This window comes from Myxine glutinosa, chromosome 1 (assembly GCF_964187855.1).
Source record: "Myxine glutinosa chromosome 1, kmMyxGlut1.1, whole genome shotgun sequence".
In the NCBI taxonomy this organism is placed as follows: domain Eukaryota; kingdom Metazoa; phylum Chordata; class Myxini; order Myxiniformes; family Myxinidae; genus Myxine; species Myxine glutinosa.
Genome location: NC_136261.1, coordinates 216,861,502 through 216,881,065, shown reverse-complemented (window position 1 = coordinate 216,881,065; position 19,564 = coordinate 216,861,502). Strand labels below are relative to the sequence as shown.

General features: G+C 43.3%; 1 protein-coding gene across 7 annotated transcripts in view; it reads right to left on the bottom strand.

The window, feature by feature from the left end:
- The window catches only part of PTPN4 (protein tyrosine phosphatase non-receptor type 4), a 146,266-nt gene that overhangs the window by 60,433 nt on the left and 66,269 nt on the right, over nucleotides 1-19,564 (bottom strand). For all 7 annotated transcript variants that reach the window (XM_068126473.2, XM_068126433.2, XM_068126451.2 and 4 more), the window contains exons 3-8: nucleotides 10,477-10,584; nucleotides 9,240-9,282; nucleotides 6,958-7,036; nucleotides 6,638-6,682; nucleotides 6,268-6,320; nucleotides 2,633-2,753 (exon numbers count right to left, since the gene is read on the bottom strand). In XM_068126473.2, coding sequence (XP_067982574.2) covers nucleotides 2,633-2,753; nucleotides 6,268-6,320; nucleotides 6,638-6,682; nucleotides 6,958-7,036; nucleotides 9,240-9,282; nucleotides 10,477-10,584 — 449 coding nt within the window. The remainder of the gene's footprint in view (nucleotides 1-2,632; nucleotides 2,754-6,267; nucleotides 6,321-6,637; nucleotides 6,683-6,957; nucleotides 7,037-9,239; nucleotides 9,283-10,476; nucleotides 10,585-19,564) is intronic.

The window sequence follows — 19,564 nt, the reverse complement described above, 5'->3', positions numbered from 1 at the left end:
GCATCATCATGATATCAAAGTCCAACACTATGCGCCGCTCGTTACCCTACTTTAACCATTCAATTGGCACCACAACACATCTTTAATAAACATTCATTAGATAGTTACTGCTACTATTACTGTTTACATAAATGGAGAAGGGAGGGCAAAGTGTCAGGTCATTAAAAAAGAAAAGAAAGCAATTGAGGTTTATTAAAAGCATGGAAGATTTCAGTTAAACCAAAGGAAGAAGTTAGAATTTGGACAGTGTAAAGGCCCCTAAACACATTTATTGAAAGGTACCAAGAGATCATTAACGTCCACCAGCAAACTTTACATCCCATTCTTAAAGATAACAAACTCATGTATGCAACTCCTTGCTTGTAAAACTCCAGGATACAGACCAGGAATCAGATTTGATAGCTCCAAAAGCAAAATTTCTGCCTCTGGTTATCCTGCCAGCTCCCATATCAGATATTAGATAATAAACATTACACTAAATAAGTGGTTAAATGTCAAAATCAAAACATGTATTTGGTGCTATTTTGTATGCATCATTGTGGTTCATGGAAAGGCTAGAGCAGAATAGAGTGGAACAAAATGGAAAAGGGGAAACACCAACAGCAGAGAGAGCATGAGAGTAAGAATGAGGTCAAGGGGATGGGGAGAAGGACACATGAAGGTGAACAAGCGGCACACAAGCCAATTTAAACAAAGCAAGAAGGGGAAGGGGAAAGTGGGGATGAAACAATAGAGGAGCAATCCCAAACAACAACTCACAAACGAAAAGAGGTGAGGGAGAGAGGGGAAAGAAATCACAATAACCTGGAAAAGGGAGTGTTTGGGAATGAGGTAACTTGGAGTAGTGGTGACCATGCATATGGTTTGGGGATGACCCGAGGTAGTGGTAGCCAGCTGTCTTGAAGCCATGGATGGAATAATGTGACTGAATAGACTGACGAAGTTGATTCCAGAGGTGAGAGACAAAAGGAACAAATGAGTAGAGGTGAGCAGTGAGCCTGGATTTTGGGAGTTCAACAACAAGAGGGTTACTGGCAGACCAAGTGCATCCTGTAGAAATCTGGGAGGGACAGAGTCAAGAGAGGGCAGAAGGTGCAAGACCAAAAAGGTGGCAGTAGAATACAGTGTTGCCCCCAACCTGTCTGTGATGTGAGAGTAACAGGCCTAGACACTTAGCTTCCTCACGGGAGATCCCACTGATTTTGAGGGCCTTGTTTTCCATGACATAGCGATGGGCAATGTGTGAGGCAGGGTTGCCAGCCCATAGGAGAGAGCCAGTACTCCATCAAGCTACGAATGAAGGCCTTGTAGGTTTGTAAAACTTTCCCACTGGCCAAGGAAAGACCTTGCATGACAAAGGATGCCCAGTCGTCAGCTGGCTTTGGAGGCCATCTTTGAAATGTAGTCTGCTCAAGAAAGACCATGGCTGATGGTGAGGTCTAAATGTTTGAATGACTTAACCTCTGGTGAAAAGAGCACAGGCAATGGACTACCGAGTAGTGGAGAAATGTAATATGGTTAGATGAATCATCCTTCACCATGTTCTCGACCAACAGATGAGTGCACGTGTGGCACCAACCTAAAGAACTCTACAACCCTGAGTGCTTGGTTCCAACAGTGAATGGGTCTGGTGGTTCTGTAATGTTGTGGGCGCAATTTCCTGGCATGGTTTGTGTGCAGTCATTCCCTTAGGAGGCAAGGTCAATGCCGATCGTTACTCAATCGTACTGAGTGATCATCTTCACCCCATGTTGCAGCATTTCTTTCCTGCTGAGAGGGGGTGTCTTCCAGGATGACAATGCCCCCATCCACAGAGCACGTGTGGTCACCCAAATGTTTGATGAGCATGACGCCGATGTTATCCATATGTCATGGCCTTCTCAGTCACCAGATGTGATCCCAATCGAGCATTTATGAAATATTCTGGAACGACGCCTGAGACAGCATTTTCCACCTCCATCAAAGACGTACGAGTTGATTGACTTTCTCGTGGAAGAATGATGCTGCATCTCTCCTGCAGAATTCCAGACACTGGTGGACTCTTTGCCACAGCACATGCAGGCTGTACAGGCAGCATGTGGTGGCACAACACCCTATTTCGTGACTTTACTTGTGTTTCCATTTTTTTTGTCCACTACCTGTAGATGAGAGGGTTTGCCAGATGGTCCTTTCTGAGAGACAGGGTGAGTGTGCGATTTGTTGGGGCTTAAGGACATAGTCCAAGTGTTTGACAAGCTCCTGATTCTACCAAGGTCGGCAGAGAGGGAAGAGGTTGCTGCTTGCCTGTCTGATAGATGAGAAATTATACGGCAGAGGGTGGATTACTCAGCAAAGAAATAGGCAAGATTTTCTAGGGAATCAGAGGGATCATTGATGAAGATGATGACACTGTCGTGGGGTGCTCCAGCCTTGACACGGATGAGAGGCTCCCGTGAAGAGCTTCACGCTAAATATGTGAGTGGAGACAGGGATTCTGAGGATTTTCTTCTGAAAGGGATTTTCTGACAAGTATGGGAGGGAAATTTAAGACAACAACACATAAGTCAGGAGAAAAGTGGAGAAAGTGGTAGAAGATATAAATTCCTTTCACACTTTTTTTTTAACCTCCTCCACCCCCCTTTTCAATATTCACCTGTGTTCCTCATGAAGCTTAGAAACTTGTTCTAGTCGCTCTGCTGTTGGTTCAGGCAGCAGCCGAATTTGAGAAAGGTAAGCAGGTACTGACAGAGAAGGCTCGAAATCTCCCTGCTCCGCTGTTCAGAAGAAGGGTAGAAGGAAAAGGTGAATCAGAAGTCAGGTAACAGTTATTAGGGGAAGTCAAAAGCAACCACACACTGCTTATCGCGACTAGCACAACTCCTCTGTAAAAGAAGAAGCAAAAGCAACAACTACAAATTTATACCAAAATCCTAACAAAAATTAATGGACGAGTAGGATTTTTACTATCATTCATCAATTACCAATATTTATGATACTGATGCCTTTTGACAAAGTTTCAGTGGGTTTTACTACTTTTTTGTATTCAAAACGACCAATCATGTGAGAGAACAAGGAGACAGAATAAAAGGTGGCAAACTGGCAATGGGGCAGCAGGTATATGCAACAAATGAGGAAATGAGAAAGTGGGGTTGGGAGAGAGAGAGAGAGAGAGAGAGAGAGAGAGAGAGAGAGAGAGAGAGAGAGAGAGTTTTGGGGAGATAGAGAGGGGCAGGAAGAAGAGTAAGAGAGAGATATAGAGAGAGGAAGAGAGAGAGATATAGAGAGAATGAATGAATGAATGATCGTTTCAAGGCCATTTTCCCCACTAGAGCCTTGCGGGCCCCATGACAATCATGGTTCCCTGTTTGAGGCAATGCTTTTATGGCCGGATGCCCTTCCTGACGCCAACCCTGAGTCGCCTCTTACGATGCGCAGGGATACGGTGTACATATTCTAAATCGGGGTACACACCGTGATCATTCATCCCAGCAAGCTGGTACTCAATTTGCCGACCTCGGAAGGATGACAGGCTGAGTAAACCCCCCTGGCGTTAATTCAGCGATCGACCGGGATTCGAACCCAGGATCCTAGGATCCCAAGCCTAACCGTTAAGCCAACACCAGGAGTTTAGAGAGAGAGAGAGATATATATAGAGAGAGATATAGATATAGATATATAGATATAGAGAGAGAGAGGGGGAGGGGGGAGAGAGGAAGAGAGATAGAGATATAGATATATAGATATAGAGAGAGAGAGGGGGAGGGGGGAGAGAGGAAGAGAGATATAGAGATAGAGATATAGAGATATAGATATAGAGATATAGAGATAGAGATATAGAGATATAGAGATATAGAGATATAGAGATATAGAGATATAGATATAGAGATATAGAGATATAGAGATATAGAGATATAGAGATATAGAGATATAGAGATATAGAGATATAGAGATAGAGATATAGAGATATAGAGATATAGAGAGAGATAGAGATATAGATATAGAGATATAGAGATAGAGAGATATAGAGATATAGAGATATAGAGATATAGAGATAGAGAGATAGAGATATAGAGATATAGATAGAGAGAGAGAGATATATATAGAGAGAGGGGAAGGAGAGCGCGAGAGAGAGAGAGAGAGAGAGTAGGAGAGGAGAGAGAGGAAGAGGAGGAAGGAGAGAGATAAGGAGAGGAAGAGAGAGAGAGAGTGGGGGGGGAGGGGGGGGGGGAGAGGTTCGAGATATATAGAAAGAGAAGAGAGTAGGAGAGAGAGAGAGCGAGAGAGAAGGAGAGGAAGAGAAGAGAAGAGAGCGAGAGAGAGAGAGAGAGCGAGAGAGAGAGAGAGAGCGAGAGAGAGAGCGAGAGAGAGAGAGAGAGCGAGCGAGAGAGAGAGCGAGCGAGCGAGAGAGAGAGAGAGAGCGAGCGAGCGAGAGAGAGAGAGAGCGAGCGAGCGAGAGAGAGAGCGAGCGAGAGAGAGCGAGAAAGAGATCGAGCGAGAGAGAGAGAGCGAGAGAGAGAGCGAGCGAGAGAGAAAGCGAGCGAGAGAGAGAGCGAGCGAGAGAGAGAGCGAGAGCGAGCGAGAGAGAGAGAGAGAGAGAGAGAGAGAGGGGAAGAAAACGGCAAGGAAGAGTGGTCGGTCAGGTAAGGTTAATGGGGTTAGGAAATATTGCAGGTAGGGATGAGGGATGACAAGATATGGTGGTACACCGCTTGCTTGAAGTCCTTGAGGGAAGAGAGACACAAAACAACCTCAGCAAGGTGCTTCCACAAACAGAAGAAAACAACAAGAGTTGAGGTGTGCAGACAGCCTGGATTTTAGAAGTTTAACCAGGAAAGGGCTTCTGTAAGAATGCATGCATCCTGGAAGAGCTGGGAAGAATCAAAGGATTATTTAACATTTATAATCAAATTTAGCCACAAAGGCCCCATAGCTTATCATTCCCTGTTCATCTCAGCATTTCAAATACCCATCACTTTCAATATGTTCGGATCTCCATTTGAAATTTCTAAATTTCATGTATTAATATTTCGTACATGACAAAAATCACTTTTTGTGTTCTTTCATTGCTGAAATTTTTCCAGTTCAGGCCAGTTCAACCCAACCCACCATGCAAAGCTGTGGAGCATCTGCACCTTCACTGTCAACTTCATCAGCTCGGCAACATTGCAGTTGAGCAACGAGGAAGCAACAAGGTTTTAAGCAGTTTACATAATTTCTGCTCGTTAGAAAAATAATTGGTCAGTGAGTTCAATGCTCATTTACTCAACAAAATGTCGGAGTTAAATGGGTGATGGGTTAAAACAGTGAAAGAAATGTTGGGCCAAGAATACCTTTCCACCCTCCCATTTCCTCTGTCATGCTCCAAAAGAAGGTGACGAAATAAGACAAGGTGACGTACAAGGACGTCGAGAATATTCAAAGAACAGGACAATTGCCATCGAGATTTGATGTAGATTTGAGAAGGAGAAATCTCACATTATAGCTAAACTATTTATAAAACTCGAGACCATGCCGTCACCAACGTATATAAAAAGAATGCAAAACAGGCCAACCCATAGGTGTGAAAAATGGGGGGTACACAAACCCACTCAATTCGAATCTGCTTATGTGCCAAAGAACAATCCGCATGTCAATTTGTCATGCAATACAGAATTGGGAGTACGTACACCGAGATTCCAATAAAATGTCCATACTCCTCCGAGAGCATTTGTGCTGCCAAAGCAGTCTTGAGTCAAAGAATACATGAGGTGGCTTGCTATTACCTTTCACAATGGTAATCGTCAGGAATTTGGAATTGGGCTTCCGTGTGAGCACACAACGCCATACTCATGTGAAATACACCATGGTAAAATCGAGGATGGAGGGTTCCAAATTCACACTTACAGGATTCACACTTACAAATATTTGAAAGGAATATGCGTCACTGGCAAATGAAAGGCACCTAAAGGTGACAATCGCGAAGGGCAGGTGTGCAAGACAGACTTTAAGCTTCAATTTCTTGACACTGTGCTTTTTAAGTGTTACCGAGGAGGTAAAAATCAGCTCAAAATGAAGAGCTTTGAAGTATCATTCCCCCAGGGACCAGTCCAAAGAACCATTCCAAAGGGGAAAATCTGATAAATAAAGTTTCTTTGCTTATTTATGCCTGTGCCCCAGGTTTCCAAATAAATATTTTTTGTCACAGTGCCAGTCACATGGTTTGTCAAAATATAAAATGACAATGCCTCCCTCTTCTCTTTCTTTTCCTCCTCCATCCTCTCTCTCCTCTGCGACTCTAAACCAACCCACCTTGGACAACATAAGCAGCCAGATTCACAGCAGTCTCCTCAGGACAAGACAGCCTGGTATAAGGAAGAGAAAAGAAGAGAAGAGAAAAGAAGAGAAGACAAAAGGCGGAATAATCATCCAGCGCTATTCTCAAACACGCATCATCAAGCCACAGGGGGGTGATTACTTTGAGAGCAAATTATAACAAGCAACACTGCCACAGGATGCAAATCCAACAAATACTAATGCAGGCAAAAATTACAAACTGCACATTGGAGTAACTTCATGCAAATTCTCCAATGTAAAAAAAGGCATCACAATCCACAGCATCATAGCTAATGATACAACATGGGCAATATTACCCCGTTCCATGAGCCTTTACCAAACTCACCGATTATTAGTAATTTCTTGTCTCAGGTGCACAAAAAAGAGGTACCTAAAAGTGTGCATATAGAGATACATAGGAATCCACAATTAAAACCATTATATTGAGCCAAGGGTGTCCAAAATGTCAAACAATAGGAAAGACTGCCATTTACATCATGTGGTTATGGAATGGGTCAAATGCTGCACTGCCAATGAAGTGTTAGTTTACAACAAAAACCACATGTGCTCACGTACCATGATGTTGTTGAAAATTTACTTATGGTACAAATTTTAAAGCAAACAGCAGGCTAGCGATTTACTCAAACATGTTCAACACCAGCTGACCTTGTGTGCTCATCTGGCAATTTTTCAGGCTCCTGGACAAAATACTTGACTTGAAAAATCAAAAGTGATGGTGCATCCTCTGAAAACAGCCGGTAATTAAAACAAAAGTTGTACATTTTGAGGTAGATTTACACATGAATATTTGACCAATTAGTAATAGAAAATAACAACAACAACAACAACTACTCTATATCTGCGATCACAAAGTGATTGCCGAGGATAAGCTTCCCCTGGAGCCTGTGATGATCCAATGATGGCCATATGACCTTGACCTTCAAAATTTAGGGATAGAGTTTAAATTAAGAAAATGTGTGCCCATATACAGTCGACCCATAAAACTCAACATCATGAAAATCGGAGGAAAAGTATTCAAGTTATGACTAAAAAGGTGTTTTTTGTTAATTACATCACAATCGGAAAAAGTAGGTCAAGCACACTAATCAGATATCAGGTGCATAACTTCAGCACAGGTACACTATTATAATGCAAGGACATCTTGGAAGGCCAAGCGATCTTAAAGATTCCGCATTGGTGAAATTGAGCAATGACAATAAATAAAGAAATAAAAACCTTTTTTTATTGCCATTTGACCCTGCCCCTTCACCCAGAGGGTTGTGATGTGAATCGAGTGCAAATATGGCTTGCTCGAGGCTATCGAGAGAGGGAAATTTTGTTCCGATCAGACGATTAGTCAAGTTATGGTAAGAAAGGTAATTTTTCGTATAATTAGGTCATGACCTTATAATTAGGTCAAGGTTTTAAAATGTCAACCAAGCATACTTTATATTCCCATTATTGTTGCAAAATTCCATTCAGAAAATCCCACCCGAATCCACGATACAGCTTGGAAATTGGCAGGAAAAAAAGAAAAAAGAAAAAAAAAAGGAAACCTAAATGATGAAGGGGATGAATAAATTCCGATGTAACATTAAAATTGGGGCTACTAATTTCAGAAACAAACTCTACACCAGGTATAAACCTCCCCCTATCTTATAGGCAGAGGGTTAATAATAATAAGAGTGACTAGCAACAATCAAGGATTCCAAGCAGTAACATCTCGAGTTGAAATAAGGAAGCATGCATGACACCTTCAAATTTACCTTCCTTTTTTAGACCAGCATAAAGTTCTACAAACACATACAAGGGTCTTCCCAAAATAGGCATTCGTCTCAGTTGCTATAAAAGCCATCTTTATGGCTTATAGTGTAGCAGCATAGCAAACCTGTTGTGCATTTTGTGATACAAGCACCAAATTTGGTACACTAGTAGACTATCATATTATGAAAAGATCTGGATATTGGGCCATCTCAGATTCAAAGATTTGATTTTTGCAAGATTTCGATTCGATTGGGATCGAAGAGAACACCTTCTTCGTCTTCTGTACAGTGAAGTTGCCAGCCCTGAATTCTCTGGCTACATCTGGGTGCTTCATTGGGAGTGCAACCGTGTCCCTCAGGTGAACAGGGACCCACCTGGCATAGTGTGTGTGGTCTAAGGCATGGAACCATGGGACCAGTTCCGTCAGGGCATCAAGGTACGTCGTGAATGAAGCCTGCCGCAGAGAACGCACGTAGACCAGTACCAACATCTCTAGTTCCAGCACAGTTGCCCAGTACTGAAAGTTGGGAATGTCTTCTCCTCACTGGTGACACCAGTCTTCGAACTCAGGCAGGTCTTCTGCATCATCAGCATATGTCATACAGTGGCGTTCATACGCACGGTGTTGCAGGATGTGCAGTGCCGCTGCAGTGATTTGATGAGCTCTTCTTGTGCGGGTGACGTGGGCAGCTCGTAGGAAGGAGTCGGCCGTCCCTGGCGTTGCAATTTCAGCTTGCAAAATCTGCAAATCTTGCAAAAATCAAATCTCTGAATCTGAGATGGCCCAATATCCAGATCTTTTCATAATATGATAGTCTACTAGTGTGCCAAATTTGGTGCTTGTATCACAAAATGCACAATTCTTTTGAATATTTGGGCTAAGCCGCCCCACTATCGGCCGAATCCGTCCACAAGTTTTTTTTGAGATATCCTGCTCAAATAGAAAAAAACAGGGGTGAAAACATAACCTCCGCCCACCTTTGGTGGCAGGGATAAAAAAAAAAAACCCCCCAGCAAGAACAATAGGCCTACAGCTGATCTAGCGTGGAACGATGACAGTGATAATAAAAAGTACTCAATCAAATGCTTCACCAACTTCAGTTTCATCCATGCTCCCAAAAAACAACAACACGGGAACATTAATGAGGCATGGTGGAAGTTTAATCAGGAAGCCATTTACTCACTGATTAGTTGTTTCTTCACGATCTTGCTAAGATCCAACCATTTCTGCAGGAAAGGGTCCCCAAATGGATATGAAGGAGAAAATAGTCATCGTTTAATTACATGCAGTTAAAAAAAAGAAAAGAAAGGCCATTATTAATGAAGTTCCGAATCTCACAACATTGTTTTGCCGATGTAATATGTCGATAGTACATAAACTTGTCCACAAATGTTGCCGATAAACTATTTTTATTATTCAATAGTATTTTCTCCAGCTATGGAGCAACACAATACTAACCAACTAGAGCAATGCGACTGTCGCCAATATGCCTCCGCATAGTCCCACAACGGGTAGATGCCCTCGTTCACTGTCCTAAAATAAACAAGTTTGATTTAAATCCCTTCAGCTGTTTTCAAGTATCACATTTTCACCAGCCATGACAGGTTTCACATTGATCAGTGAAGCAGTTTCAGATTTTAAATTTTTTTTCTTTCTTTTTTTTTGGATACAGGATCGAGGCTCGTGTAAGAGCTAACATTAATGACAAAAAAAAAAACGGACACATAAGAGGAAATAAAGGGAACGGGAGACAAGATGGGGAGAGATTTTTAGGATAAGGAGTTTGATAAAACATTTTTGGCTGGTATACCCCTTCACCTATGAGGTCATCATCATGCTTTTGTTCCCCATTGGGCGTACTTTACAATGTGCCAAGTTTATTCCATTCAGCGGTTTCCGAGAAATATATTTTTAATTATTTGCGTTTAATCCAAGATGGCGGCCATACCACGTGACCTATGATGTCACAATTATCATAAAAACATTCTGCATGGGTGTCACTCCTGCCCTGAAAGTTTCGTCTCAATCGGACATGTGGTTCCTGAGAAAAACGAGGTTTGGCCCGTACGGACGGACAGACAACCCGAAAACATAATGCCTCCGGCGACCTTCTGGGGCGGAGACATAAAAAATATTTGCAAGCCAACTAAATTTCTGACCAGAACTCGTACCCAACTGAACCCTTGCGTTGACGTTGTGTTGTTGCAAAGCAAAGCAGACGGAGCTAAGCGCAACTGGTAACGACTGCCGAACTAATGAAATGGAAAGAATCTCGGTAATCATATATATTTCCCATGTCCTGAGTGCAACCCACCAACCATGGAAACCGCCACAAACATGCCGAATGTCAAGCAACCACACAATTCTGGACACAGAAGAACAAAACAAAATGAAAGTGACATGACAAACAAGGTACGTACAAGTGGGCTGCGCCCCTGCGTAGGTATCTGCAGGCCAAAGTACTCCGGATGGCTGAGGCCCAGCTCTGTAGACACCTGATCCATCAATACCTGTCCAGTCTCTTGTTTCTTCATCACACAAAAAAAACAAAAACATACCATCCCTTGTTACCCATGCAAAATGAATGAATAAAACATTGCCATTTGTTGTTCAGAACACAAGAGAAAATTGCAGCTCAGTAGTGACAATTGGGGTAGAGTATATAACTGATATTAAGTTAAACGGCACTCAGCAGACCGCAAACCTCCACCAGACTGAACAGTTTACGTTTGTATCCCAATGATGGGCCGGATCTGGATTCGTACCTGAACCAAAATCGAATCACTTGTTCTCGTCACCTAATCAACTCATCCACCAAGTTTAGCCATAACTCATCCGTAACTTTTTTAATGTCATGTTATATATCGGTTTTCACCCAATCTCTCAATGGTGAAGAATCACTTATAAATTAAATAATTTTCGTATCCAAATCCATATTCAGATCTTCACCAAAATCGAATCTATTTGTCCTCGTCACACACACAACCTCTCCACCAAGTTTCGTCCACAACTTTTTGAGATATCTTGCTATATATCGTTTTTGGCCCCGTCTCCCAATGGTGAAGAATCACTTAAAATTCTAGTAGCCAGATCCGAATCCGGATCTTCACCAAAATCTAATAATTTCGTCCTTGTGACATGCACTCTTCGGACAAAATGCCAAATTTTGTCCGAATCCATCCACAACTTTTTGAGGTATCTTGTTAACAGACAAACAGACACACAGACAGACAGACAGACAGGGGTTAAAACATAACCTCCATGCACCTTCGGTGGCGGAGGTAATGAGGGTTCCACAAATTGAGGCTATTTAAGATGATAATCATGATATACCTTCTCACCATGCAGGCAGCTGCCCTATCGCAAACAACAGAAAACCAAACTATATGATCCTACTGGGCACATTGTACGGGCAGACACAGACACACATAATTCCATTTCCGACATCAATTTGCCCATTGCAACACGTTGCGTTGTCCTGCGTACACAAAAATTACGAACAGGCATACACGACCGTTTACAACATAATGGACAAAAAAACCCACTCCTCAAGCCATATTATCATTGCCAAAATAATTAAACAAAACGAAAACACTAAAATTGGTTCACGAGTTATCTGGTGACCACTATATTCGTCATATATGTGTATCTGTCTGTCTGTCCGCAGCATAACTACCCGATGATATCATCCGATCTTGATGAAACTTGGGTGGGAGGTTGATATCATGATCTAGTTGTGTCCTGCCCAGAGTGGGCATATTGCGCCCATTGTGGGCGGAGCCATGCCCGAAAAAGATGTCTTTTTAGGGGGTAATCGAGTTCAAGCTACATCTTCTCCGAGGGGTTTGGTGGAATCTGACAGGGGTTTCGATATATGGTTAGGCCAATGTCATGTGTCTAGTCCCACATGTCTTCACCATCCGCCATCTCTTCCCACATTTTTTTTTTTCATTTCATTTTTCACCGATTTTTCGGTATTGTGTGGCGAACGAACCTCATAACTGATTATACATTATTTTCTATCTCATTTCAAGGTCAGTAACCTTCGTTTTGACCTGTCCGGGCCTGTTTCGGTTATAGTCCGTCTTTTGTCATTGAATACCGCTCGCTCGCGAACCATCGTCGTCTCCTGACTTGTCTATTTTACAAACAACAATCCCACACCTTTTGATTATGACTCAAGACACTGAACAAATCACAGAAGTAGAAACTGGATGGTTGAGCTCCGGTCACACTGAATGTCTGAGTGTTGGTTTGAAAAATCCGATACACTTCCAAAAGTAATCCTATACACACACCAATACGCTTGCATTTCACAAATAGCGAGTTTAAGGGTAAGTGTCTTCATAGTCATGCAATATACCTACCTGTAAATGCAAAACCTCTCATATAGCCTTAATCAGAATAGGAAAATGTATTTTAAAAAAATTAAAAAGAGCTTAACATCATCAAGAACATCTGGTGAAGTACAATTCGGCTAATAGAGAGGAAGACCTTTCATTGAGAGACATTCAAATATAAATGTAAAAACGTCTTTTCAACATTCAATAACATCCGCCATCTCTTCCCGCAGTTGCTCCCCCACCCACACCCTCCTCCATCGCACAAATACCATTTGTGCAAAAACCTGCCCTCCCCAATGTTCATACAATGCTCCGTAATTTCGGGAATTTTACTATTGCACGGTTATGGGAAGGACCGTTGGATCGAAAACTCTGCAAATGCATCGCTAAGTGCATTCGTTCTCAAATTTCTGCCCACTGTAGCAAACGCTGCTGGTCAATGGTTAACAGCGAAGCAATGCTCAGAACCCTGGAATGTTGTTCCACTACGAGGCCAACTTATCAAGCTGCTGATGTACGATTAACATTTTCAAAACCAACCCAGTATCCTGCGAAGCCATGAATGGAGCAGCACATTTCTCACTGTTTCCTGGAAAAGTACACCAGCCAGAAAGAAGAAGAAATAGTAAAATATGATAATAAAACCACAATGCCTACAAGGATTACCAACTTACCAAACTTATGATGTGTCCAAACATTTTTTTATTTTTTTTTAAGTGCAGGTTAAAAGTGTTCGGTCAGCCCTCAAGTTACCATAAGGAATGACGGAAACTAGAAGAGTTCTCGGAACGGGCTGTTCATTTGCACCTGAAAGCAGAAGTTCTTTGGCTCATTACAAACCTGCACGCATGTATGCTCTTTATATGACAACTAGTGGGGTCACCCGTGGTAATCCCACGGGCATGGACGTGTGGGACATTTCGACATATTGAGTTAGATGCTGCACATTCAAAATGGTTACTGGCAATTCATCAGATCCAGAAATGGTGTAATGAACACAATTTATTTATTTCACATAATATGTGACCCCTCACTCCTCTCCACCTGACACTCTCCTCTATCCACCTGACACTCTCCTCTCCAATCCCTCACCTCTCCAATCCCTCACACTCCTCTCCTCTCCAATCCCTCACTCTCCTCTCCAATCGCTCCTCACTCGCCTCTCCAATCGCTCCTCACTCGCCTCTCCAATCGCTCCTCACTCGCCTCTCCAATCGCTCCTCACTCGCCTCTCCAATCGCTCCTCACTCGCCTCTCCAATCGCTCCTCACTCGCCTCTCCAATCGCTCCTCACTCGCCTCTCCAATCGCTCCTCACTCGCCTCTCCAATCGCTCCTCACTCGCCTCTCCAATCGCTCCTCACTCGCCTCTCCAATCGCTCGTCACTCGCCTCTCCAATCGCTCGTCACTCGCCTCTCCAATCGCTCCTCACTCGCCCCTCACTCGCCTCTCCAATCGCTCCTCACTCGCCTCTCCAATCGCTCCTCACTCGCCTCTCCAATCGCTCCTCACTCGCCTCTCCAATCGCTCCTCTCGCCTCTCCAATCGCTCCTCACTCGCCTCTCCAATCGCTCCTCACTCGCCTCTCCAATCGCTCCTCACTCGCCTCTCCAATCGGCTTTCCCCGTCTCGTTTCTCTCGTTTTTCTCCCGTCTCGTTCTTTTTCTTGCTCCAAATCGGCCCGTCTCGCCCCCCGTCGGCATCGGAAATCGGGCCGTCTTGCTTTCTTGCTTGCGCGTAAATAAATTGTGTTCATTACACCATTTCTGGATCTGATGACTTGCCAGTAACCATTTTGTAAAAATGAATGTGCAGCATCTAACTCAATATGTCGAAATGTCACACATCCATGCCCGTGGGATTCCCACGGGTGACCCCGCAAGTTTGCATTGACGTTCGTCGACGGACTCGTTCGCCCGTCTCATTCGTTTTCTTGCTACATCCTGTTCAAGTCTGCGTTCTTCATCGATCATCTCATTCATTTTGGAAATAGAAGTTTCCACGCAGCGCATGAATTGTCACGATCCTCAAGAGGAATTTGTCTCGTAATCATCAAATGATAAATGGCAAGTAAATTATATTGTGGAAAATTAAAGATTTCAAATAAACCTATTTAAAGTGTATGCGCACATAACTAATTTTAAAAAACGAAGAAATTCCCTGTCCTGAAATGTCCTGAAACATATTTTACTTCCGGCTAATAATGTTGAATGAAATAAAAACGAAGAAATATATGTCGGCATCATTGTTGACGTTTTTGTGACGACTGTCATCAGACAAAAAAGTAATATATCTTAACGGAAAAGCAAAAGCGAATTTTTAATATATATCGACACATTGCCGTCGGTGTCATGTTGGGCGGTGTATGATACACCATGACGCGATTTTTAAAAATATATCTCTGCATTTTCCCGCGTGTGTGGAATGTTCTCAATTATTGCTGACACCGAGTCTAAAAGTAAAACCATCGATAAAAATGAAATCATATGATGAGTTAGATTGGAGATAAAGGCGTGAGAGAGACTCAATGGCCTTGAAGTTACAGGCGTTTGAGAATTCATTTCGTTCTATAAACGGCAACTTTCATTGTATTTTCTTCCCGTTTTTTTTCAACCGAGTCTAAAACAATGTTAGCGACTGTGAAAAATGAAATGATATATCGAATTTGATTTGAAATAAAACTGGGAGAGAGCAAGACACCACGAGCCTACAAAACAGGCCTCAAAGCTATGCGAGTTAATAAAATGGTGGATATTTGTTTATAATTATATGAAGCCACTCCCAGAATGGGTGGAGCTATGGGTGGAGCTACTCTGCAAACCGAGTAAGCCACACCCCGGACAGACACCCAACAGAATCATCTACGGCTATTATAATATAGATAGTTAATGACTGTTGTCGTTTCTACATTATACAACATTAAAATTGAGCAGAGGTGTCAAATGTTTATATGCAAAGGTACCATGTCCAGATTCCCCAAATGTATGGTTGCCATGTACGGGGAAGGTGCACCCTCAAGGGCTACGAATGCCAAACTTGCAGCTGTTTTCTGCATGGATGTGAATCGCTTTGAGATTACCTCAAATCATGGTGGGAAACAGATGCTACAACACCTACAATGTGCCCAAAATCGAGGCAAATCAAGCGTGGGAGATGCCATGTCAAGGTCGCCTAAAGTTCCACAGAACTTGGAATTTGTCGAGGCATAATACTCAGCACCACTTACGAACGATTCAGCAGGTCCATGGTCTGAGCAATATGGATTCCCCAAAACCTCAACATTCATGATCGACGCCAATGGCTGGCACAAAGCCACAAAGTTCTCGAACTGGTTGATGCATATGAAGCGGACTTTGCCACCCATCTGGTAATAGGTGATAAAACATGGCTTCACCAACAACATCCTAAAACTACATTGGAATCCATGCATTGTAAGCACAGGAGATCGCCACCGACCAAGAAACCTTGCACCCAACTGTCAGCTAGCAAGATCATGGCATCAATATTTTGGGAGGCCAAGGAATTCTCACCTATTGACTACATGCCTCAAAACTACAATCGCAGGGGAATATTCCACCAGCCTCATACTAAAATTGTGGTGGCCCATCAAGCACAAACACAGAGGGATGCTGGCCAATTAGGTGTTCCTCCTTCATGACAATGTGCTTACGTTGCATAGACAGCCATTTTCGTGGCTTTAGCTTCAAGCGACCATATCAGTCCCCGTAAAGCCCAGACTTGGCCCCCAAATGACTATTATCCGTTTTGACATTTGAAGTCCCACCTGTGTGGCCACTGAGGCCGAGTAACCTGAACACGGCTGAAGGAACAATCTGAAAATTTATATTTTACTGCTATACAAAGTTTGAAGGACAAATGAAACAAGAACTGTATATTGAAGTCCAGGTACACTATATGTTGAAAAAACAAACAAATAGGATGTCTTTCGAACATGGCGAGCATCGCATTTCGAGGACATTTTGAACGCCCAATAGAACCCTTGCTTAGCAACATACACTACATGACCAAAAGTATGCGGACACCCCTTCTAATTCGTGGATTCGGCTGTTTAAGCCACACCCATTGCTGACAGGTACATATATTCAAGCACACAGTCATGCAATCTCCATAGACAAACATTGGCAGTAGAATGGGCCGTACTGAAGAGCTCAGCGACTTTCAACGTGGCACCATCATAGGATGCCACATTTCCAACCAGTCAGTTCGTCAAATTTATGTCCTGCTAGAATTGCCCTGGTCATCTGTAAGTGCGGATATTGTGAAGTGGAAACGTCTAGGAGCACCAACAGCTCAGCCGCGAAGTGGTAGGCCACACAAGCTCACAGAACGGGACCGCCGAGTGCTGAAGCACATAAAAATAGTCTGTCCTCGGTTGCAACACTCACTACCGAGTTCCAAACTGCCTCTGGAAGTAACGTCAGCACAAGAACTGTGCGTCGGGAGCTTCATGAAATGGGTTTCCATGGCCGAGCAGCCGCACACAAGCCTAAGATCACCATGCGCAATGCCAAGCATCGGCTGGAGTGGTGTAAAGCTCGCTGTTATTGGACTCTGGAGCAGTGGAAACGTGTTCTCTAGAATGATGAATCACGCTTCACCATCTGGAAGTCCGACGGATGAATCTGGGTTTGGTGGACATCTCATTCCAAAATCATGGGCGTTAATATGGAGTTGGTCCCCCCCCCCCCGCTGCCATAACAGCCTCCACTCTTCTGGGAAGGCTGTCCCCTAGATGTTGGAACATTGCTGCGGGAATTTGCTTCCATTCAGCCACAAGAATATTGGTGAGGTCGGGCACTGATGTTGAGCGATTAGGCCTGGCTCGCAGTCGGCGTTCCAATATATCCCAAACGTGTTCGATGTGGTTGAGATCAGGGCTCTGTGCAGGCCAGACATGTTCTTCCACACCGATCGCCAAACCATTTCTGTATGGACCTCTCTTTGTGCATGAGGGCATTGTCATGCTGAAACAGGAAAGAGCCTTCTCCAAACTGTTGCCACAAAGTTCGAAGCACACATTAGTCTAGTCTAGACTGTCAATGTATGCTGTAGCGTTAAGATTTCCCTTCACTGGAACTCAGGGGCCTCGCCCAAATCATGAAAAACAGCCTCATACCATTATTCCTCCTCTACCAAATTTTACAGTTGGCACTATGCATTTGGGCAGGTAGCGTTCTCCTGGCATCCACCAAACCCAGATTCATCCGTCGGACTGCCAGATGGTGAAGCGTGATTCATCATTCTAGAGAACACGTTTCCACTGCTCCAGAGTCCAATGACAGTGAGCTTTACACCACTCCAGCCGACGCTTGTGTTACGGATTCATCACTTCCGCCTTTGTTGTTATTATATACTTGTCGGATTTTTAGTTTCAGGTAATATTGTTGGGAACATTTCTGTGTGAAATGGAGATTACTTTCGTAAAAGGCTTTAAAAATATTTGTGAAGGAAAAAGGAAAACGCGGCAAAGAAACCGGAAGAGGAGAGAGGAGATCAGAGGGAGAGGAAATGACCATGAGAGATACAGCCGTGAGTCGCATCAAGGCTGCGAGCGGACTTTTTTATATTGGTCGTGAATGAGTTGAGGCTTCCCGTGAAAGGGATTGCCCGCGACATCGTTCTTTATTGCAATTGCAATTAAACCTGCGTCTCAGGTTTTATTACCAAGCGTGAGCTATTGTTGGCGGGCAAGCAAGAGCCTCCATTACAGGCCAATCGGCCATTTTGTCCTCGAAGAAGGCGACCGCCTGGTGCTTGGTGTTTTGTTGTTGGGATTCCCATATCGACATCATCGTGTGGATCGCCGTTGGTTCCCATATCGGCTCAATTCCCATATCGACCTCTCACCTCGTAACTCCTCCTTCGCAGCCGCGCATATACCTGCCTGTTCTTGTAGTTCTGCACGACTTCGACCTTCACCCAGCGTGGGGATTCATGCACGTACTTTGGGGAATGTTACATTCCACTCACGTTTGGCATATCGTGAATTTATTGCTTTGAGAGCATTGGGGGAGGATGGTGCCATCATATGTAGTGTTCATTTGATGCAAGTGATATTTTCATGGTACTTTCCTTTAAGAGTGTTATTATTGTGTATGTGAGTTCTTAATACAATTATTTGTTTTGTTCTACAATTGCATTGGTGTGGTTTTACCATGGTTTATTAGAACACTCAAAATAACAAATCTTTCTGCCGCGTTCACTCTCGTGATTCTGAGGGGCACCGTAACCGGGGTTTGGGGAGGTAAAACGTAACACTTGGCATTGCGCATGGTGACCTTAGGCTTGTGTGCGGCTGCTCGGCCATGGAAATCCTTTTCATGAAGCTCAAGACGAACAGTTGTTGTGCTGACGTTGCTTCCAGAGGCAGTTTGGAACTCGGTAGTGAGTGTTGCAACCGAGGACAGACGATTTTTACGTGCCACACGCTTCAGCACTCGGCGGTCCCGTTCTGTGAGCTTGTGTGGCCCACCACTTCGCGGCTGAGCTGTTGTTGCTCCGAGACGTTTCCACTTCACAACAACAGCACTTTCAGTTGACCAGCACAGCTCTCACAGGGCAGAAATTTAACCAACTGACTTGTTGGAAAGGTGGCATCCCATGACGGTGGACGTTGAAAGTCACTAAGCTCTCCAGTATGGCCCATTATACTGCCAATGTTTGTCTATGGAGATTGCATGGCTGTGTGCATGATTATATACAGTGCATTCAGAAAGTATTCAGACCCCTTCACTTTTTTCACATTTTGATATGTTGCAGCATTATGCTGAAATCGTTTAACTTCATTTTTTCCCTCATCAATTGACACTCAATACCCCATAATGACAAAGTGAAAACAGGATTTTAGAAAGTTTTGCAAATTTTTTAAAAAGAAAAACACTGAAATATCACATTGACGTAATAATAATAATAATAATAATAATAATAATAATAATAATAATACATTTATTTTATATAGCGCTTTTCAAGAAGCCCAAAGGCACTTTGACAAAGTACAAAAAACAAGTGCAAAAAGACAAAAATCAATAGGGAAATAGTCAAAGCAAAAGGAATGAGAAGGAGAAGAGATAGTCAGGGGTTAAATGCTGTGGGTTAAATGTTGAATGCAGTGTTGAACAGGTGGGTCTTGAGTGATGTTTTGAAT